The sequence below is a fragment of the Ranitomeya variabilis genome, chromosome 5, assembly GCF_051348905.1.
Source record: "Ranitomeya variabilis isolate aRanVar5 chromosome 5, aRanVar5.hap1, whole genome shotgun sequence".
In the NCBI taxonomy this organism is placed as follows: Eukaryota; Metazoa; Chordata; class Amphibia; order Anura; family Dendrobatidae; genus Ranitomeya; species Ranitomeya variabilis.
In genome coordinates, this window is record NC_135236.1 from 275,879,117 (window position 1) to 275,902,776 (window position 23,660).

General features: G+C 44.5%; 1 protein-coding gene and 1 long non-coding RNA gene across 3 annotated transcripts in view; one reads left to right on the top strand and one right to left on the bottom strand.

The window, feature by feature from the left end:
• Positions 1-23,660, top strand: part of SND1 (staphylococcal nuclease and tudor domain containing 1) — a 1,031,482-nt gene that overhangs the window by 484,400 nt on the left and 523,422 nt on the right. For both annotated transcript variants that reach the window (XM_077264371.1, XM_077264369.1), the window contains exon 13: positions 870-980. In XM_077264371.1, coding sequence (XP_077120486.1) covers positions 870-980 — 111 coding nt within the window. The remainder of the gene's footprint in view (positions 1-869; positions 981-23,660) is intronic.
• Positions 1-23,660, bottom strand: part of LOC143775803 (uncharacterized) — a 287,434-nt gene that overhangs the window by 201,693 nt on the left and 62,081 nt on the right. The window lies entirely within an intron of this gene.

Below are 23,660 nucleotides of genomic sequence, written 5' to 3' on the forward strand. Positions count from 1 at the left end.
TGAAAATCGCCTTGTAAGGACGGGGATAATCTGTAGTTTTAATAAATGTGTTAGCCATGATTTTATGGCCGTTTCTAGTCTATAAGTATTATAGATTTATTTCCTCTTTAGTAAAGTGCCACACACTTGAATACAGACTGCAAAACTTTTTCTGTTCTCAATATGGCTCTTTATGTTGTCATTGGCTTTTTCCGTTTCTCTTCCTATTGATGACATGATATATCATATGCTTCCAAGCGCTTGATATTGTGCAACTTGCTATGTGTAACATGACCTGCCCATGTACAGAGACAAAGCTTCTCCTGCCCAGAAGAAGATAGAACTATGCGTGCCCACATCCCATGTTGTATGGCACATGCTCAAAGCTGACGATTTGTGAAGTTGGGTTGGCGAGACTCTAGCTCCCTTCCAAGTTGCGGACTGGTGCTGGCTTAATGAATAGTGATCTAATATGCGCAGGATAGTTTGTGTTTCTAGTTTTGAAAGAAACATTTTTATTGAAATTTATTGTCATGAATTTGGAGTGCAGTCACTTATCCAATCATGTGAAGGTGCTAGTAGACAGGGTTGCTCTCCCAATATACATGCAAAGAATTTTCATTGCACACAATAAAATCATGCAAAAGTGTGGCCTTTATTGAAGCATTCTGTATACAAACATAGAATTTCAACAGTGCGTCCTGATTTCGACCTTAAGCAAAGTGATGTTAAATAAAAAAGTGTGCATCCCACCAAGAAGTTAAAGTTGCCTGATATTCACTAATTTTGTAACTTGTTGATGTGCATTACTGTTAGTATCGTCTGCACCGAGTTTGTCCTGATAAGTATTACTTCTTTCTCCTAAATGTTATTTGTTTTCTCTGCCTCAGAAACATTGCAGAAGCCCTGGTTAGCAAAGGCCTAGCTACTGTGCTCCGCTACCGTCAGGATGATGACCAGCGATCTTCACACTATGATGAGCTGTTGGCGGCAGAGGCCCGGTAGGTATCTTCTTCTTTGCAGCAACTTGGTTGTCATGTTGCATGCTCCCGCTAAATGACAGTTGTTGATAATACGGATGACTAATTGCAGCATATTTCGGAATGAAGCTGTTTTTCTTGTTGTGATTGCTGATTGATTTATGTGGTCATGGTTTCCTGTTTGCTTTTGTTTGTGCAGTCCTGATAACATTCCTTTTTCTCCTCAGTTAGCTAGTCTCTAGCTTTCGTTCAAGGACACCATCTACACAGTACATTCAATAGATGAAACACTATGTAATCTGTCCTGAATTCTCTGAGCAGAACATTATCAGATACACAAGTTACATAGTGTTTCTAGGTATTCTAATTTGATAATTAATTTCTGAAAAAATATATAATTCACGTAACACGCTATTTTCTGATTTACAGTGTTTTTAAAAGGAAACTAATATTTCCACATCTGACTCATTACTGCAAAGACATATAGTGGCTATTGAAGCAAAACAAATAATTTTTGGCCCCATCTCTTGACATGTTCGGAAAGACATATATGATTTATTGTTGCACATTTCGCTGCCTCGTTGCTCCGAGGGTCTCTTACCTCCTCCTCCCTGCAGCAGGCCTGGATCCAAAATGGCCGCGGCATCCAGGTCCTGCAGGGAGGTGGCTTCACAGCGCCTGCTCAGAGCAGGCGCCGGGAAGCCTGGAGAAGCTGTGCACGTCAGATCGCCGATCTGATGGAGTGCTGTGCAAACTGTCAAATCGGCAATCTTACACTATAACATGATGCCCCCCCTGGGGCAATGTTATAGTGTAAAAAAAAATATATATTTTCATGTGTAGAAATTTTTTTTTAAAAAATCCCCCCCCCCAAAAAAAAATAAATAAAAATAAATATATATATACATATATATTGTTCCCATAAATACATTTATTTATCTAAATAAAAAAATAACAATAAAAGTACACATATTTAGTATTGCCGCGTCCGTAACTACCCGACCTATAATGCTATGTGCACACTTTGCGGGGTTCTCCCGCAGCGGTTATCCCTGCAGATTTATCGCGGTTTGTTTTGCGGTTTCCGCTGCGGGTTTACTCCTATACTATTGATGCTGCATATGCAGCAATATGCAGCATCAATAGTAATGTTAAAAATAATAAAAAATGGTTTATACTCACCCTCTGACGTCCCGATCTCCTCGGCGCTGCACGCGGCGCTCTGGTTCCAAAGATGCTGTGCGAAAAGGACCTTCGTGACGTCACAGTCATGTGACCGCAATGTCACCGCAGGTCCTGCTCGCACAGCAACCCTGAGACCGGATGGCCGCGTGCAGCGCTGAGAGGTGAGTATATCATTTTTTATTTTAATTCTTTTTTTTTTTACACAAATATGGTTCCCAGGGCCTGGAGGAGAGTCTCCTCTCCTCCACCCCAGGTACCATCTGCACATTATCCGCTTACTTCCCGCACAGCCCCATGCGGGAAGTTAGCGGATCAATGCATTCCTATGTGTGCAGAATCGCAGCGATTCTGCACAAAGAAGTGACATGCTGCGGAATGTAAACCGCTGCGTTTCTGCGCGTTTTTTCCCACAGCATGTGCACAGCGGATTGCGGTTTCCATAGGGTTTACATGTAAATGTAAACGCTATGGAAACTGCTGTGGACCCGCAGCATCAAAATCGCCGCAAATCCGCGGTAAAACCCGCAAAGTGTGAACATGGCCTAAAACTGTCCCACTAGTTAACCCCTTCAGTGAACACCGTAAAAAAAACAACAAAAAAAGTGAGGCAAAAAACAACGCTTTATTATCATACCGCCAAACAAAAAGTGGAATAACATGCAATCAAAAAGACGGATATAAATAACCATGGTACCGCTGAAAACTTCATCTTGTCCCGAAAAAAATGAGCCGCCATACAGCGTCATCAAAGAAAAAATAAAAAAGTTATAGTCCTCAGAATAAAGCGATGCAAAAATAATTATTTTTCCTATAAAATAGTTATCGTATAAAAGCGCCAAAACATAAAAAAATGATATAAATGAGGTATCGCTGTAATCGTACTGACCCGAAGAATAAAACTGCTTTATCCATTTTACCAAACGCGGAACGGTATAAACTTCATGAATAGCTGGTTTTTGGTCATTCTGCCTCACAAAAATCGGAATAAAAAGCGATCAAAAAATGTCACGTGCCCGAAAATGGTACCAATAAAAACGTCAACTTGTCCTGCAAAAAACAAGACCTCACATGACTCTGTGGACCAAAATATGGAAAAATTATAGCTCTCAAAATATGGTAACGCAAAAAATATTTTTTGCAATAAAAAGCATCTTTCAGTGTGTGACGGCTGCCAATCATAAAAATCCGCTAAAAAACCCGCTATAAAAGGAAATCAAACCCCCTTTCATTACCCCCCTTAGTTAGCGAAGAATTAAAAAAATTAAAAAATGTTTTCCATTTTCACATTAGGATTGGGGCTAGGGTTAGGGTTAGGGCAAGGGCTAGGTTTAGGGTTAGGGTTGGGGCTAGGGTTAAGGCTACAGTTAGGGTTGGGGCTAATGTTAGGGTTAGGGTTGGGGCTAGGGTTAGGGTTTGGATTACATTTAGGGTTGGGATTAGGGTTAGGGGTGTAGTTAGGGTTACCGTTGGGATTAGGGTTAGGGATGTGTTTGGATTAGGGTTTAAGTTATAATTGGGGTGTTTCCACTGTTCAGGCACATCAGGGGCTCTCCAAACGCGACATGGCGTCCGATCTCAATTCCAGCCACTTCTGCGTTGAAAAAGTAAAACAGTGCTCCTTCCCTTCCGAGCTCTCCCATGCGCCTTAACAGGGTTTTACCCCAACATATGGGGGTATCAGTGTACTCAGGACACATTGGACAACAACTTTTGGGGTCCAAATTCTCCTGTTAGCCTTGGGAAAATACAAAACTGGAGGCTAAAATATAATTTTTGTGGGAAAAAAAAAGGATTTTTTATTTTCATGGCTCTGCGTTATAAACTGTAGTGAAACACTTGGGGGTTCAAAGTTCTCACAACACATCTAGATAAGTTCCTTGGGGGGTCTAGTTTCCAATATGGGGTCACTTGTGGGGGGTTTCTACTGTTTAGGTACATTAGGGCCTCTGCAAACACAATGTGACGCCTGCAGACCAATCCATCTAAGTCTGCATTCCAAATGACGCTCCTTCCCTTCCGAGCTCTGCCATGCGCTCAAACGGTGGTTCCCCCTCAGGACACATTGGACAACAACTTTTGAGGTCCAATTTCTCCTGTTAGCCTTGGGAAAATACAAAACTGGGGGCTAAAATATAATTTTTGTGGGAAAAAAAAGGATTTTTTATTTTCACGGCTCTGCGTTATAAACTGTAGTGAAACACTTGGGGCTTCAAAGCTCTCACAACACATCTAGGTGAGTTCCTTAGGGGGTCTACTTTCCAAAATGGTGTCACTTGTGGGGGGTTTCAATGTTTAGGCACATCAGTGGCTCTCCAAACGCAACATGGCGTCCCATCTCAGTTCCTGTCAATTTTGCATTGAAAAGTCAAACGGCGCTCCTTCCCTTCCGAGCTCTCCCAAGCGCCCAAACAGTGGTTTGCCCCCACATGTGGGGTATCGGCATACTCAGGACAAATTGTACAACAACTTTTGTGGTTCATGTTCTCCTGTTACCCTTGGGAAAATAAAATAAATTGGAGCTGAAATAAATTTTTGGTGAAAAAAAGTTAAATGTTCATTTTTATTTAAACATTCCAAAAATTCCTGTGAAACAACTGAAGGGTTAATAAACTTCTTGAATGTGTTTTTGAGCACCTTGAGGGGTGCAGTTTTTAGAATGGTGTCACACTTGGTTATTTTCTATCATATAGACCCCTCAAAATGACTTCAAATGAGATGTGGTCCTTAAAAAAAATGGTGTTGTAAAAATGAGAAATTGCTGGTCAACTTTTAACCCTTATAACTCCCTAACAAAAAAAAAATGTGGTTCCAAAATTGTGCTGATGTAAAGTAGACATGTGGGAAATGTTACTTATTAAGTATTTTATGCAATTAAAAATCCACAGCAATAACGCAGGTATAAAAATGTTTGTGCATTTGCTGAGTTTTTGTTTTGCATTTTACCAGTGATAGTTCACCGGAGTTTATCAGCTCCGGTGCTCTCATTTATGGCACCACTGCGTGAGAACTTTCTCACACAGCAGTGATGCCGTAAGGGAGATCACCAGAGCTGATCAGCTGATGAACTACGGTGAACTCTCTCATGGCAGCTCAGTGATACACTGCAGAAGTGATCACCTCCTGTCAGTGTATCACCGTCTGTCTCTGAGAGCAGTCACATTACTGATATGACTGCTCTCAAAGTCATCAGGATCGTCGTAAGACATTATGGATTGTCTTCTCGGCGAACAGGTGAGGAATTATTATTTTATTTTTGTTGCAAGAGACTTTGGCGTCAGTAAAGTATGGTTTAATTAAGATTATTAAAGGAGTCTGTGCCATTATTTTAAATAAAGGACCTTATTCTGGGTGTCTTTATAAAATATCACTATGGGGTTAATAATGGGGGCGTCTTATAGACGCCTCTCCATAACTAACCTGTGGACTTGATTTCACCGACAATACAAAGGTGACATCAACCCCACAAGTCTGAACCCCACTTGCCACCACTACAGGGCAAGTGGGAAGAGCGAGGCTGAATGCCTTATTTTGCCCATCTTCTAAATGTGTCTTTTCTGTGGTGGCTGAGAGCTGATGTTTTTAGTCTGGGAGGGGCCAGTATCCCTGGCCCCTTTCTAGGCTATTAATAACAGCCCGCTGCTGTCTGCCTAGCTTTTGCTGGTTGTTTTTTTTTAGGAGGACCCTATATAAATTTTTGTCTGTGGTCTCCCTGTAAAGTCTAATCAAACAGCTGTGAGTTGATATCAATAGCCTGGGAACCTTTTATGGCTATTGGCTCCTTCCCAGAATATCCCACAGCTTTCCCTTTGCTGGTTATTAAAATTACGCAGAAGCCCACACAATTTTTTTTTCATTTTTTTTCCCTTTAAAATTAGCAGTTGCTGTCTGGTTACAGCCTATGTAAGTTCTTCTGTTAACGCTCCTACATAGGCTGGTGACAATGTGTGTGTTTTCTCTGATCGCCCATGACGGCACCACGGAGAGAGGGGATCCGCCCACCAAGGACAGGAAACCTACGGATAAAAATGCAGTACCACTCTCCTGCATCAGTTGGTTTCCTGTCCTTGATGGGAGACCTACGGACTTACCGGTTCGACGTTGGAATTCCGGGGCCAACCAGTCCGATTCAGGCAGCTGGGGTCCCTCTGCCTCGGCTAGGGTGGTGACCCGAAGCGCCACCGCTGGGAGCCAAGGGCGACAGGGTGTGCGGGGGAGGTGACAAGGAGTTCGCGGTCACCTCCCCAGGTAAGATGCAGCAGCGGCAACATCCAGGGGGGTCCCTCTGTGGTTGCGGGAGGTGCAGCGCGACCCTCCCTAAAACAAGCTTCAGTCTGCACGCTGCACCGCCATCGGGCGTGCAGAGTAACGCGCTATAGGGGCTGCATAGGACCGGGGGCGCCGGTCAGCAGTGCCATAGCTGCTTCCTGGGCGCCATCTTGAAAGTTTGGCGCATGCCCGGGATCTAAACTGGTCTCGCAAGTTGGGAGCTTCCGCGCAAGCGCCGGTAGATTACCGCTCGAGCGCTGGGCACGGTCTGCGCAGGCGCTGACGGAGCGCCGCTCGGGCGCTGGGCGCGGTCTGCGCAGGCGCCGGCGGGGCTTCCGCCTAGGCGCCTAACGCGTCTGCGCAGGCGCCGGCGGCGCTAAACGCTCGGCGCGGTATGTGGGCGCCGGGCTAATGCACAGGCGCCGGCGTTCGGTGCTCCTCCCCGTGGACTGCGCAAGTGCAGAGGGCAAGCGGCGGGAGGGTTTAAATAGAGTAATCCACATCCTCCCAGTGGCTCTGCAGTGATAAGCAAGAGCCTCATGAGTAATAGTGCCGCAGCGCCAGCTCAGCCAAGTGTCAAAGCGGCATCCGCAGACCAGCAGCAGTATGAGCGACCCGACATCACCTCAGCCCGAGTCACCTCCACCTGTAGCATCGCCGCAGCAGCAGCAAAAAAGGCGACAGCAGAAAGGGCACCAGGACACCAGCAAAGAACGCCAAAGGTCCCAGCACAGTAAGGAGTCCAGTACGGCGTCGGGGAAAAAGCCAGAGGCAGAGAATCCCCAACCGGTATTTATGGGTCCTGGAGGTGGTAAGTGGATCTTCGTGAATGTCAGAGACAGTAAGATTGTTATTTGTCTCTTGTAGGGGAGGAAAAGCGTATGTAAAACTAAGCACAAAAGTTGCGCCATCTGTAGAGAGGATCTTCCACCTACATGGGATAAGAGACTATGCAATACTTGCATTCAACAGACTGTATCTGAAAACCTTCCTGGGTTTGCAACAGATCTTAAAAGCCTGATTAAGGAGCAAGTAGAGGACACCTTCAGATCACTAAAAAGTGGAAAAAAAAAAGGAGAAAAACCAGACTCAGGTCCCCATCTCCCGTCTCAAAATCAGAAAGCGATAGTGAGAGTTCAGTGTCCTTCAACTCCTCCACCTCATCTTCATCATCTACTTCTTCCTCGGGGGGACATAACTGTTTCCCTCTAGAGGATACTGATGGCCTCATAAAAGCCGTGAGAAGTGACATGGGTCTGGTAGACTCCCACCCTAAAAAATCGGTACAAGACATCATGTTTGGGGGCCTGGAACAGAAAAAGAGAAGAGCTTTCCCTCTTAACGAAGCAATAGCAGCCTTAATTAAGAAAGAATGGAAGAAGCCCATGAGAAAGGCTCTTTTAACGCCAAAAAGAAAATACCCCTTCGAGGAGGAATCCTGCTCCTTTTGGTTGAAGGCCCCCAAATTAGATGTAGCGATCGCTAAAGCCTCAAAAAAATTTGCCCTCCCGTTCGAGGACATGGGGGTCCTAAAAGACCCTATGGATAAGAAGGCAGATGCCTTTCTCAAAGGGGCCTGGGAGGCAGCGGGAGGAGGCCTGAAGCCGGCAGTAGCGGCAGCATGTACTTCACGCTCCCTGATGATTTGGCTGAACCAACTAGAGGGTCAATTAAAGGGGAAAACTTCCCGGGACTCAATGCTGGACACATTACCAGTAATGAGAGGGGCCGCGGCTTTCCTAGCTGATGCCTCGGCCGACTCCATCAGGCTATCCGCCAGAGCAGCAGGGTTTGCTAATGCGGCCAGGCGCGCCCTCTGGCTTAAGAATTGGCCAGGCGACCTACAAATGAAAACAAAACTGTGTACCATCCCCTGCGAAGGAGAATTTGTTTGGTTCCACCCTAGATTATATCTTGGAAAAAGCGGGGGATGAGAAAAAGTCCTTCCTCCCCTCTGGGTCTCCCCTCTTATAGGAAGCCCTTTCGGAACAAGAGGTTTTTCCGTAGGAACCCGGGGAGAAGCCAGGGGAAATGGGAAGATAAAAAGAACAAAAATAAGGGGTTTATCTTTAATAAAAACCTCAATGACAACAAAAAACCTTCACAATGAAGGTTCGCCCCAGGTGGGGGGGAGATTATCTCTCTTTCTCCCAGCCTGGGAAAAGATTACCTCAAGTCGATGGATACTAAACATCATAGAGTCAGGACTGAGGTTAACATTCAAGAGGTACCCTCGTCCCTCTTTCAAGATAACACCCACAAGATCCTCGGCAGAAGAGCAGTTGACGCTAGAAAACAAGGTTGTCGGGTTAGTAAAAAAAGGAGTACTCCTGGAAGTTCCCCCTCAGGAAAGAGGGCAAGGTTACTATTCCCCTCTATTCCTGAGGAAGAAGCCAGATGGTTCCTTCAGGACCATTATCAATTTGAAAAACCTAAACAACTACCTAGAGGTTCAAGCATTCAAGATGGAAACAGTAAAATCATCTATCAAAATGCTGTTTCCTCAATGCTTCATGGTGGTCCTGGACCTAAGGGACGCATATTATCACGTCCCAATACACAAGGATCACCAAAAATTCCTCAGACTGGCAGTCCACATCCAGGGAGTCCTAAGTCACTTCCAGTTCTCTGCTCTACCATTTGGCTTAGCAATAGCCCCGAGGGTTTTTACAAAGTTGGTCGCGGAGGTAATGGCTCACCTCAGGGAAGAAAACACCCTGATCATACCATATCTGGACGATTTCTTGGTGATAGGCTCCTCCCCGCAACATTGCAAGAGTCAACTAGATCTAGTGATTCATTCTCTAAAAGATCTGGGTTGGCTAATAAACCTAGAAAAATCCAGACTGGTGCCTTCTCAGGTTCAGGAGTACCTAGGTCTCACTCTAGACTCCAAACAAATGGAATGCCGGCTCCCAGAGAGCAAAATACAAAAGATAAAAAATTTAGCGTTAAGAGTACAATCTCTTCCCTCCATAACACTCCGTCAGGGCATGTCCCTATTAGGCTCTATGACCTCCTGCATCCCGGCGGTCCAGTGGGCCCAACTACATTCAAGAGATCTCCAATGGCAGCTACTGTCAGAGCAAATCCTTCTAGGAGAGCATTTAGACGGGCGGTTAACATTGTCTCCTCGCACCAATCACTCTCTGACTTGGTGGACGTTGCAGGAAAATCTTTCCCAGGGAGTCCCATGGGTAATCCCGATCTCGAAGGTCCTAACTACGGACGCAAGCCCCTCAGGGTGGGGGGCTCATCTGGGCGATCTAGTAGCCCAGGGCATTTGGTCTCCGTCCCTTGCAAACAATTCCTCCAATATGACGGAACTCCTGGCAGTAAAATTTGCCCTTCAGGAATTCTTGGGAGTCCTTCAATCTCACCATGTAAGGGTGATGTCGGACAATCAAGTAGTAGTATCTTACCTAAATCATCAGGGGGGTACCCGTTCCAAAAATCTAATGGAAGTGACCAGCTCAATCCTTCAAATAGCCGAGCACAACCTTCTATCCCTGACAAGCCTACACATAAAGGGTGTAGACAATTACAAGACAGACTTTCTAAGTCGATCCAGCCTAAAACAGGGGGAATGGGAACTAAATCCAGTGATATTTACTCAGATCACACAAAAATGGGGTGTTCCCAAAATAGATCTCTTCGCGAGCCATTTAAACAAAAAAGTAGCCTCCTTCTGCTCCCTATCTCCCTTGGGGAACCCAGTAGCTGTGGACGCTTTCCTGATCTCTTGGGGTCACCATCTGGTCTATGCCTTTCCTCCTCTCATTCTGATTCCAGCAGTGCTGAGGAAGATTTGGGAGGACGGGGCATTGGTCATCTTAATTGCCCCGTTCTGGCCGAAGAGACCTTGGTTCTCATGGATGAGGAAGATGTCAATATCCGACCCGTGGGTATTACCAGACCTCCAGGATCTATTGTCGCAGGGCCCAGTCTGTCATCCGCGAGTCAAGAACTTGCACTTGACAGCCTGGCTCTTGAGAGGAAAATATTAGAAAACAGAGGGTTCTCTTCGGGTTTAGTCTCAACTCTGTTAAAAAGTAGGAAGCCGGTTACAACAAAACAATACGGCAAAATATGGAAAAAGTTTTTGTCTTCTTCAGGTGCAAAAATAGGGAAGGAGATTCCCCTTAATTCCATATTAGAGTTCCTACAAAAAGGTTTGGAGATGGGTTTAGCCACCAGTACCCTAAAAGTTCACGTAGCGGCATTGGGAGCATTATTCAATTTTGACTTAGCTTCAAATAGGTGGGTCTCTAGATTCATCAGAGCAGCAGGAAGATCGAGGCCTCTGCCAGTGAAAGTGGTTCCACAATGGGACTTAAACTTGGTCCTTAAAGCCCTGACTAGTCCACCATTTGAACCATTACATGAAACTTCAATAAAAAACCTATCTCTCAAAACCGCTCTGTTAGTCGCCCTCACTTCTGCCCGTAGGGTTAGCGACTTACAGGCTCTCTCAGTTAATCCTCCTTACACACAATTTTTAGAGGATAGGGTCATTTTAAAAACAGACCCAGCATATCTCCCGAAAGTGGCTTCGAAATTTCACAGGTCTCAAGAGATATCTCTCCCCTCCTTCTGTCCCAACCCTACAAATAAGGAGGAACAAGCATTACATACACTGGATGTAAGAAGGTGTCTCTTACACTACCTAGAAGCCACTAGAGAGAGTAGGGAGGATTCCTCTCTGTTTGTGTGTTTCCAGGGTCCCCGGAAGGGGAAAAAAGCTTCTAAAGCCACCATAGCAAGATGGATCACGGACGCCATCAGTCTTTCATACTCGGCAAGTGGGATGTCCGTTCCCGGGGAGGTTAAGGCTCACTCAACAAGGGCAGTGGCAACTTCCTGGGCGGAGAAGGCCGGAGCTTCTATAGACCAGATATGTAGAGCTGCTACCTGGTTCTCACCATCCACATTCTATAGGCACTATAGATTGGACCTAATCTCTTCTTCAGATCTTACCTTCGGTAAAAGGGTTCTGGAAGCGGCGGTCCCTCCCTGAATGTACTCTCCCTGAATGTACTATCTATGCAATTCTCTCCGTGGTGCCGTCATGGGCGATCAGAGAAAAATATAGTTCTTACCGATAACGGTATTTCTCTGAGCCCATGACGGCACCCGTACATTCCCTCCCTTCACTTATGGGTGTGCACATTCAAAGAGTGCCATAGTCTATTCATAATCTACTTTTAGTTAAAATCACGCGGTATCTTACTAGGCTAAACAGTTAAAATTTGCAAATGCCTTAGTAGTCTCCCATCATTCTCTATGTAAACAAACTGATGCAGGAGAGTGGTACCGCCTTTTTATCCGTAGGTTTCCTGTCCTTGGTGGGCGGATCCCCTCTCTCCGTGGTGCTGTCATGGGCTCAGAGAAATACCGTTATCGGTAAGAACTATATTTTTTGTTTGTGTGTTTGTGTTTACTTATTGGCTTAGTAATGAGGGTGTTGGGCTGACAGCTTTTCATTACCTTGGGCTAGGTGTTAATTGCAGCTGCTGACACCAAGCCCTACTAATGCATCAGCTTGAAAAGGTGGTGTTGAACCAAGTAATTACATCACAAAAGTTTTTTTAAAAAATTTCCTTTTTTAGCTTAAAAAAGCATTCATTTCTGTACAAAAGCATGGAAAACTCATACAAAAACTCAGGTAAAATGTGTGTTTTTTCCCCGCAGCATTTTTCCTGCCAAGAGATGGAAAAAAAACCTTGCAGAAATTTCTGCACTCAAATACTCAACATACGCTCGTAGCCTTAAGAATTTTGAAAATGAATAATAAGTTTAGAAAGAGAGAAAAGTAGATTTCTCTGCTAAGATATATCACAAAGTTTCTTATTTTCATGAGTACTATTAATTTACGAAATTAAAGATTTAAATGACGGTTGCTCTTAAAGATACATTTGAATGTAATTTATAAACAGCGACAGATGCTCTTTACTTAGCAGCCACTTCTAAATATATGGAACTATCTGCATCACATGTTTTAATAAGTCTTACTTTTTTTTCTTGCTTTTCAATGATTCTTACTATAGACTGCCAGGATCATAGGTTTCTGTGCTAATCATGTAATATCTGTTCTTTTATGTCTGCAAAAGATAGAATTACCGTATTTTCCGGCGTATAAGACGACTGGGCGTATAAGACGACCCCCCAACTTTACCAGTTAAAATATAAAATCTTCTTAAAAGTCGGGGGTCTTCTTATACACCCTATGTCGTCTTATAGGGCCGGTGAATATGTGCCTTTTGGGGGGGGGGGGGGGAGTGATCCTGATGACGAGGGGGCGTCTCACAGGAAAGTGAGTATCCCCCATTACCTTATCGTAGCGGTGCAGCGTGGGGGTCTCAGTGCTGGGAGTGGCGGCGGCGGCTGCTGTGCTCTGGTGCGGCGGCTGCTGTGCTCTGGTGCGGCGGCTGCTGTGCTCTGGTGCGGCGGCTCCTCTTCTGTGTGGGGCCTCTGTGCTGTGCGGTGGCGGTGGCGGTGGCGGCGGCATATCTTTATCCAGTTGGGGCTCCTCTGGCATCTCCTTAGCCCTGGAGGCCCCGCCGCAACTCCATGAGTGCAATGCAGCGGCCATTTTCCCGGAGGCAGCTCAATAGGTGCGATGCGGTGGCCTCCGGGAAAATGGCCGCTGCTCAGATTCAGATCTCGTCCCGAAATCTCGGGACACGAGATCTGAATCTGAGCAGCGGCCATTTTCCCGCAGGCCACCACATTGCACCGATGGAGTTGCGGCGGGGCCTCCAGGGCTAAGGAGATGCCGGAGGAGCCCCAACTGGATAAAGATACGCCGCTGCCGCCGCCACCTCACAGCACAGAGGCCCCACACAGAAGAGGAGCCGCCGCACCAGAACACAGCAGCCGCCGCCGCTCCCAGCACTGACACCCCCACGCTGCACCGCTAGGATAAGGTAATGGGGATTACTCACTTTCCTGTGAGACGCCCCCTCGTCATCAGGATCACTCCCCCTCCCCACCCACCATATACACCGGCGTACAAGTCGATTCCCGGCGTATAAGACGACCCCCGACTTTTAAGAAGATTTTCGGGGGTTAAAAAGTCGTCTTATACGCCGGAAAATACGGTATAACTTTTTGTTAGATCAATGCAGTGGGGAAAATAAGTATTTGATACCCTGCCAATTTGGCACGTTTTCCCATCTACATAGAATGGAGAGGTCTGTAATTTTTATTGTATGTACACTTCAACTGTGAGAGACAGAATCTCAAAAAACAAAACAGAAAATCAAATTTTATCATTTTTAAATAATTAAATTGCATTTTATCACACACAAATCTCTCCACCATAGCCAAGAACAAAGAGCTGTCTATGGACACCCGGGAAAAAATTGTAGACCTGCACAAGGCTGGGATAGGCTACAGGACAATAGACATGCAGCTTGGTGAGAAGGCAGCAACTGTTGGCACAATTATTAGAAAATAGAAGAAACACAAGGTGACTGTCAATCTTCCTCGGTCTGGGGCTCCATGCAAGATCTCACCTCGTGGGGTAAGGATGATTCTGTGATAGGTCAGGAATCTGCCTAGAACTACACAAGAATACCTGGTCAGTGACCTGAAGAGAGGTGGAACAACAGTCTAAAATAATTACCGTTAGTCACACTACGCCGTCATGGATTAAAATCCTGCATGGCACACAATGTCCCCCTGCTTTTGCGACAACATGTCCAGTCCTGTTTGAAGCGCGCCAGTGACCATCTGGACAATCCAGAGGAGGCATAGGAGATGGTTATGTGGACAGATGAAACAAATATAATTTTTTGGTATCAACTCCGCTCGGCGTGTTTGGGGGAAGATGAGTACAATCCAGGGAGCACCATTCCAACTGTGAAGCATGGTGGTGGAAACATCATACTTTTGGGGTGGATGGGGTCATGTATCGGAAGATTTTGGCCAGCAACCTCCTTCCCTCTGAAAGAATATTGAAGATGGGTCGTGGCTGGGTCTTCCAGCACGACAATGACCCAAACACACAGTCAGGGCATCTAAGGATTGGCTGCTTAAGAAGTCATGCACAGTGCGTCTCTGAAGCCAGAAAGCGTACACCCGGCTTTAGAGACACATTAACGCTGCCAAAGTGAGCGTCGCGCATGCAGTAGATTTGCATGAGCTGGTAATGAGGCAAATCCTGTTGGCGTGATAACATGGAAAGAGGGCTGACTAGTCTGGGGCAACTAAAGCCCCATTGACTAGTCAATATCTCATTAGCATAACAAATGGAGACATTATAGATGCTTGTATGCTGCTGGGTTGGAGGGCACGTGGGACCTGACAGGTTACCTTTAAGATTTCTATGTGGCCATGGGAGACAAATTTGCAAGAATTCTGGCCATTATCACGGTCGCAGTAACCTGCCTTTTCAATACATTTAGGCTGGGGTCACACATGGCGTAAGACAATACGCCACGTATTATACGTCCGTACTACGGCCGTAATACGGAGAAATGTTCCCAAAATAGTGATCCGTAGTCAGGGTGTGTCAGCGTATTTTGCGCATGGCATCCTCCGTATGTAATCCGTATGGCATCCGTACTGCGAGATTTTCGCGCAGGCTTGCAAAACCGACATCTAATGGATTTATGTGCTCAAATGTTCGGGAAAACATATATACAGTATATATATATATATATATATATATATATATATATATATATATATATATATATATATATATATATATATATATATATATATATATATGTCATTGTGACACATATATATATATATATATATTCTGTATTTAGATTTCAATCAGCGCGATATCTGTGAACAGCCGGTAATTCAATTGCCGGCTTTTCATTTCTCCTGCACAAACCCGACAGGATATGAGACATGGTTTACATACAGTAAACCATCTCATATCCCCCTTTTTTTTGCATATTCCACACTACTAATGTTAGTAGTGTGTATGTGCAAAATTTCTGCGCTGTAGCTGCTAAAATAAAGGGTTAAATGGCGGAAAAAATTGGCGTGGGCTCCCGCGCAATTTTCTCCGCCAGAGCGGTAAAGCCAGTGACTGAGGGCAGATATTCATAGCCAGGAGAGGGTCCATGGTTATTGGCCCCCCCGTGGCTACAAACATCTGCCCCCAGCCACCCCAGAAAAGGCACATCTGGAAGATGCACTTATTCTGGCACTTGGCCACTCTCTTCCCACTCCCTGTAGCGGTGGGATATGGGGTAATGAAGGGTTAATGCCACCTTGCTATTGAAAGGTGACATTAAGCCAGATTAATAATGGAGAGGCGTCAATTATGACACCTCTCCATTATTAATCCAATTGTAGGAAAGGGTTAAAAAACACACACACATGATTGAAAAGTATTTTAATGAAATAAACACAGCGGTTGTTGTAATAATTTATTGTTCTCTCAAATCCATTTGCAGTCCCTCGCTTGGCAACATAATAAACGCACAAGATACATACCTTCTGATGTACTGTCAGGTCCAACGAGGTAATCCATCTGAAGGGGTTAACTAATATTACAGGCAGGAGCCCTGCTAATGCAGCTGTGCTCCGTGCCTGTAATCCCCGGTGAATGAATGAAATGTAGGTCATTGACCTACATTTCATTCATTCGCGGTGAGGCGCCCTCTGGTGGATGTTCTCATGAACTGCAGCCTGGGAACTTTTTCCCACGCTCCAGGTCATATGAGGACATCCACCAGGGGGCGCATCACCGCGAATGAATGAAATGTAGGTCAATGACCTACATTTCATTCATTCGCCGGGGATTACAGGCACGGAGCACAGCTGCATTAGCAGGGCTCCTGCCTGTAATATTAGTTAACCCCTTCAGATGGATTACATCGTTGGACCTGACAGTACATCAGAAGGTATGTATCTTGTGCGTTTATTATGTTGCCAAGCGAGGGACTGCAAATGGATTTGAGAGAACAATAAATTATTACAACAACCGCTGTGTTTATTTCATTAAAATACTTTTCAATCATGTGTGTGTGTGTTTTTTAACCCTTTCCTACAATTGGATTAATAATGGATAGGTGTCATAATTGACGCCTCTCCATCATTAATCTGGCTTAATGTCACCTTCCAATAGCAAGGTGGCATTAACCCTTCATTACCCCATATCCCACCGCTACAGGGAGTGGGAAGAGAGTGGCCAAGTGCCAGAATAGGCGCATCTTCCAGATGTGCCTTTTCTGGGGTGGCTGGGGGCAGATGTTTGTAGCCACGGGGGGGCCAATAACCATGGACCCTCTCCTGGCTATTAATATCTGCCCTCAGTCACTGGCTTTACCGCTCTGGCGGAGAAAATTGCGCGGGAGCCCACGCCAATTTTTTCCGCCATTTAACCCTTTATTTCAGCAGCTACAGCGCTGAAATTTTGCACATACACACTACTAACATTAGTAGTGTGGAATATGCAAAAAAAAAGGGGATATGAGATGGTTTACTGTATGTAAACCACGTCTCATATCCTGTCGGGTTTGTGCAGGAGAAATGAAAAGCCGGCAATTGAATTACCGACTTTTCACTAACACCGCTGCGTATTTCTCGCAAGTCACACTGCTGGTCCGTGTGGAATCCGTATTTTTCTCGCCCCCATAGACTTTCATTGGCGTATTATTTGCGCAATACGCTGACAAACGCAGCATGCTGCGATTTTGTACGGCCGTAGAACGCCGTATAATACTGAACCGTAATATACGGCTAATAGGAGCAGCCCCATTGAGAAGCATTGTGCCGTATGTAATGCGAGTTTTACGTACGTAGTTTTTGCGCTCTTACGTACGTAAAACACGCATGTGTGACCCCAGCCTTATAGGAAAAGTTATGTGACCAGAGTACTTATTTATGGAGAATTGCGCTGCCCCCCTCAGTTAAGTATGTTTTTGAAGCATCACTTTCTTTTCTGAAGTTTTAATTTTGATTTAGTTGCAGTAAGGTTTCTGCTAGAAGAATAATGCCAGCAGTGCTCAAAACCTGCTCACAATTTCCCTTGATTTAAGGAGGCTCAGGAGATCTTTTTTTTTTTTTTTAAACAATGCTTTTTTTTATTACAGTGTTTAACATCCTAACTTCTTGCCTATTTATAGCAAGACCCTTTTTTTGTGAATTTTTTTTTCTGAGCCGATGAGCTGAGACATCAGATGGAAAAGCCTCTCTAATTTCCTTTACAATTTGGATATTATTTACTTAAGGTTACAGTCAATTTGTGGCATTGAACATATTTTTTCTTTGTGTTTTTGCAGCCAAAAAGCACAGCTTTTTGTTGTACCAGCAAAGTGATTGTGATTTGAGAAATCTCATGCCTATGCTGCTTATTTTTTACTTGCAGATTTGAAGCAGTTTGCTAACACTCTGAAAGAATTGACACTCAAATGAATGGGATAAAAAAAACCATATTAAAAGTATAACAACTGCACACAAAATCTCATGTAGTTATGCAGCATTTTTCATGCCAAAACCAAACATGTGCACATGCTCTAATCCTATTCTCTTAAAGTCAGTGGGAGGAGTGACTCAATGATTAAAGGGGCTGTCCTCTACTTTAAAAACCCCTTCTCATCTCTCATGTTTGGCCCCTTTAAAATAAATTCCCCTATACTCGCCTCCCAAGCCCGCACCTTTCCAGTGGTGTCGGTACTCGCATTCCCATCGCCCACGTAAGGTTATGTCAAGTGAGGGCTGTGCCCAATCAGCACTGGCATAACTGTCCCCACCTTCTGACAAATCGAACATTAAGAGGAAGTCGTAGCGCAGCCACAGCCCTGGCTTCATGTTGATTGATGTTCAATACGTTCAAAGGCGGAGACAGTGAAGCTGGCACTAACTGGACGTAGGAATTGCTTGATGTAACAACCTCACGAGAGCCCCAGGGACGTGAGTGTCGACACTGCTGGAATGGCGCCAGCACAGGAGTTGAGTATAAGTGTTTTTATTTTAACTTGGCCAAACTTGAGGAATGAGAAGGAGTTGTCGTAGTAGTGGACAAGCCCTTTAAAGAAGCACTCTCATCAAAGTTTTTATCCTCTTAATATATAGCTCATTTTCTACCCAGATAATTCCTTTCTCTGCTCTATATAGAAATGGGAAGTCTCTTGTCCCCAGAAAAATCATCCCCCTCTTCAACTTCCGCTCCTCCCCCTTCCAGGGACTTTTGCAGTGACTATGACTCATATTGGGAAAATAGGATTCCTTTTTTCTATATGGAGCTCAGAAGGATTCAGCTAGTCCGTTTTTAATGTCATGATGTCATAGACCTAATGGAAAAGAGAAGAATTGGCTGGGCAGAAAGGCGAAATGAGCACTTGTAAGTACACAGTGCTATATAATACGAGGAAAAAAGTTTTGATGGGAATGTTTCGTTATCTCATCTGCATCTTATAAAGAAGCTTCCCACTGGACTGGAGCCCAGAGTAAGAGCTCAAGCAAACGTCCATTGATTTCATTCCAAATCACTGACTGCAATGCCTGGACTGGTCTCGTGTCCGAGCCTCATAGAAATATATAAAGCTGTCATGCTCTAGTTAGGAGAAATGCGGCCATTTTCTACTTTGCTGTCTGTGATCTGACTGAGACCCACAGATGTCTGCATGAGCCCTTAGCAAAGATTCAATTAATAAGACGCATGATAACCTGCTGCTGTTCTGAACACCTTTTCTATTAACAAGCAATCAGACTAATCCAGTACAATGATGATTTGGCCTTTTGTTTTTACATATTTGTAGAGTGTATATTTTGAGGTCTGATATTCTTTGATGGTATTGTTTTTAGAAATGGTAAATTAAAATTAAATTTGTGTATGTCTCAGCGCCTTGCTGCACTCCCGTAGCAAAAGTAATGCACATGATATTTTGCACTGTGTCTCAGGAGCTACATATTTACAAGTTTAACGTGAAAAAGCAAACTGCAGTATTGGGACGCCTTCACATGTAGCTTGATTATTTTTTTCTTTTAGGGAGTGAGGGCTTACACTACAACAGGATGTTGATTAAATGTCAATAGGATAATATAAAATGCAGGTAACACTGCTTTTTCAGCTCTTTTTGTCTTTTAGTCTGTGGCCTTTTTATCCCATTTTTGAATTTTGTGGTTATGTGAATTTTGAAAGCTTTTACCTCCAAAAGCCTCCAGCCAGGTATGTTTGACTCTGAAGCGTTGCTGCGTTTCAAAGACAAATATACTTTGAGGGTATATTCCCCTGGTCAGTAAACGCTGCGGGTTGGACTCTGTGTACTTGTTGCAACGTCCCGATGTTACAGCATAGTGGATGGGATTTCAAGAAATTCCATGTCCGCTAATGCGTGCGCAGACACCCGCGGCTTTCCCGCGGAGACAGACATGCAGTGCATCTTTCCAGACCGCAGCATGTCAATTTATCTTGCGGCAACGCTCAGTCTCCACAAGATAAATATCACCAGTCCAATGTATTGGGTGCGGTGACTCTGCACGGTTCAATGAACACATGCGGAATCACCTGCGTTCAAATGCTGGCAGCGCTTTGGACTGAGCGGACATATGCTGCGTCCAAAGCGCTGCCGATTACTGACCATGGTATGGGAACGTAGCCTAAAAGCTGCTGTTATTGACTGGCAGATCTCTTACTGCATGCATGTATTGGGAGAAACCTGTCGGTCATTGGCGGTGGGGGATGAGGAATCGCCAGGACCCGCCTCTCCAACTAGTCTCTCTTGCAGTTTGGTCACTGACGGCTTTCAGTCTTTTTTTTCCCTGAAGCGCGGCAGTGTTGGAGTCAATTATACATGGCTGAAATCATACAGCCAGTGTCTGATACATTCTATCCGATCCATGTCAGGTTTCCTTTAACAATGTTCAATATGTTTTTATGTGAGTTTGAAGGATAGAGCATTGGAGAGAATGGTGGTGGACATTTGTTATTCACAGGAACACTTTCGTAGTCCAGGTCCTTTTGCAAACCATGCTCTTAGAAAGTAATCATTGCAGTTTTCTGATGAGTTATTGTTTCCAAGGAAACCCATTTCAATGTCTTTTTCTACCTCCTCCTTTCTTTCCTAAAACTGCATTTATGGCCTCCATTATAATGTGTTGGAGTTACTGGCAGACATTAAGTCACGCTGGCTACCCAACTAGAAGATAAAATAGAAATTGGATGTCTCGGTTGAAATTTAGGAAGGACATAGTTTTCTCAGCATAAGGAGCAGTACAAATGTAACTATATTCTAATTTCTGAAGTGATTAAATTTAACACCTGGATAATTTTGGTTCCTGCGTTTTATGTCACATCCATGGGATTTTGCTGCAAATTTTCTTTTTTTATATACTTTGTGCCCACAATGAGTTTTTGGCACTGCATATTTTTGCTGCATTAAAAATGCAGCATCTTACAGTTCCAGCAAAGTGGATGGGATTTATAGAAATGTCAGGCCCGCTGGGCTTCTTTCTTACTCGGTGTAAACTTACCTGCGATGCGTGTTTCAGATCCGCAACATGTCCATTTCTCTTGCTGGTATGCTGAGTTTTATGTGCAGATTTTTCCCATTAGAATTGCATTAGATGCAGAGAATTTGCAGGCCAAAATATATAAAAAACGCATGTACAGTAATCCGCACATAATTGTGTCAAAGCCATATACCAGGAAGTATCAAAATCAATGCAGCTTTGTTTAAAACATGACATGACAAGAGACAAAACCTGCAGCGTCAAAAATGCAATAAAAACACATGTAGAAAATGCATTCAAAAGTGCAATGAAATATTGCAGGTAACCTAATTTACTTAACAGGTGCAGAATATTTGCTCATCATTGGAACATAGCTTTAGGCTAAGTGCGCACATTGCAGATTTGCTTTTGGAAATATGTGCGCGGTTTTTGCATCTCTTTGCAGAAAACGCAATGGAAATTCCATGCAGATTTTCATGCTGTTTTGTAAGCTAAATAAAGGTATATTATTATTTAAAAAAAAAAAGTGATTTCCTTGTTCAACCTCTTCAGCCAGATACCCTCATTAATATTAAATAGACACACAATGAAATAAAGACACACACACACACACACACACACACACACACACACACACACACACACACACCAGCCTATGTAAGAGCATTAAAATAATGAACCTACATATGCTGTAACAAAACAGCAACTGTTATTAGGCTACGTCCTCACGGTCAGTAATCAGCAGCGCTTTGGACGCAGGTATTCATCGAACCGTGCGGAATCACCGCTCCCTATACATTGGACGGGTGATATTTATCTTGCAGAGACTGAATGTCTCCGCAAGATAAATAGAAATGCTGCGGTCTGGAAACATGCGCCACATGTCCATCTCTGCAAGGAAGTCGCGGGCGTCTGTGCACGCATAGTGAACATGGGATTTCTTGAAATCCCATCCACTATGCTGTAACATCTGGCCGCTGCGGGTTGGACACTGTGGATGTATGCAGGGTCCAACCCGCAGCGTTTACTGACTGTAGGAACATACCCTCGGAAATCTGCGTGAAATGCAATATCTGTTTATTCAAAAAAAAAAAAAAAAAAAAGAAATATAAAAAAAATTGCGTGGGCTCCCACATAATTTTAATAACTAGCAGAGGGAAAGCCAATGGCTGTGTGCGCTAATATTAATATTCTGGGAAGGAGCCAATAGCCATAAAGGTTCCCAGGCTAATAATATCAGCTCACAATCTGTTTGCTTAGCCTTTACTGGCTAGTTTACAGGGGAACCCCCCAAAAAATTGACATCGGGTCCCCCTATAAAATCGAACCAGCAAAGGCAAGGCAGACAGCTGCGGGCTGATATTAATAGCCTGGGAAGGGGCCATGTATACTGGCCCCCCAGGCTAAAGACATCAGCTCTCAGCCGCCCCAGAAAAGGCACATCTCTAAGATGCGCCAATTCTGGAACTTAGCCTCTTTCCACTTACCCTGTAGCGGTGGCAAGTGCGGTTCATATTTGTGGGGTTGATGTCACTTTTGTATTGTCAGGTGACCTCAAGACCACGGCTTAGTAATGGAGAAGCCTCTATAAGACACCTCTCCATTACTTATCCTATAGTTATATGGTAAATAAACACACAGCCAGAATAAAGTCCTTTGTTTGAAATAATCACACAGGCTCCTTTATTGAATCTTAATTTACCATACTTACAACATCGCCTAATTCCACCTAATCCCTCGATCTCCTGCAGCAAAATAAAATAATAAACCAACATATACTCCCTGTCCGACGTAGCCCATTACTGAGTGTCCCTCGATGATCTCGCGTGCAGCACAGTCACATCGGGAGATGTGACCGCTCTACCTGGCCTCCGGTGATACACTGACAGGAGGTATTCCCTCCCACAGTGTATCACTGCACTGCCTTGAGAGTTCACCGGAGTTCATCAGCTCCGGTGCTCTCACGGCAGTACCGCTGTGTGAGAATTTTTCCACGCATTGGTGGCGCAAGTGAGAGCTGTGACATCTAGAGGGGTCACATCTCCCGATGTGACTGTCCTACACGTGAGATCGCCGTGGGACACTCGGATTACCTGGACTACGGCGGACAGGGAGTATATGTTGGTTTATTATTTTACATTATTTCTATGAGACGAGGGCGTCAGGGATTGGGTGTAAGATGAGTATAATGGGTTTTTATTTTTATGTGAATATGTATGTAATTTTTCTTTTTTTTTTTTTTTTTTAATGTGAGCCCAGTTTCCGGTAGATGATAGTACACTCCCATCAGCGGCACCTGCTGTCACTGGTTTTAGTGTCAGCAGACATAGCCGAGTGGGAGTAGTAGTCTCATCAGCCCACGCCTGCTTTTTTTTACCGCAGGTCACCACTGCGGGTCACAGTCAGCTGCAGAAGCACGCTGACATCTGCCAGCATGATCCCGCAGTGCTGTGACGGACAGTAGTGGCGGTTTCGTTACCGCACACACGTAGACACACACACAGACACTCGCAGACAGACCCACACATATTCCCCGCTCAAACGGTCTCCTCCCACACACATATTCTCCACCCACACACCCTTCCTCCTTCCTTTTCTGCCGCGTTTTTGCCAGCACATCCGCAGCAAATCCGTAAACCTTTTTACACATGCGGTTTTGCTGCGAATTTAACTGACTCAGTGGAAGTGAATAGGTGCAGAAACGCTGCAGATCCGCATAAAGAATTGGCATGCTGCGGAAAAGAAAATGCTGAGAATAAGGATGGAATTTTCTGCAGCATATGCGCACCAATTCAGGAATGCCATTGATTAACATTGCTTTAATAA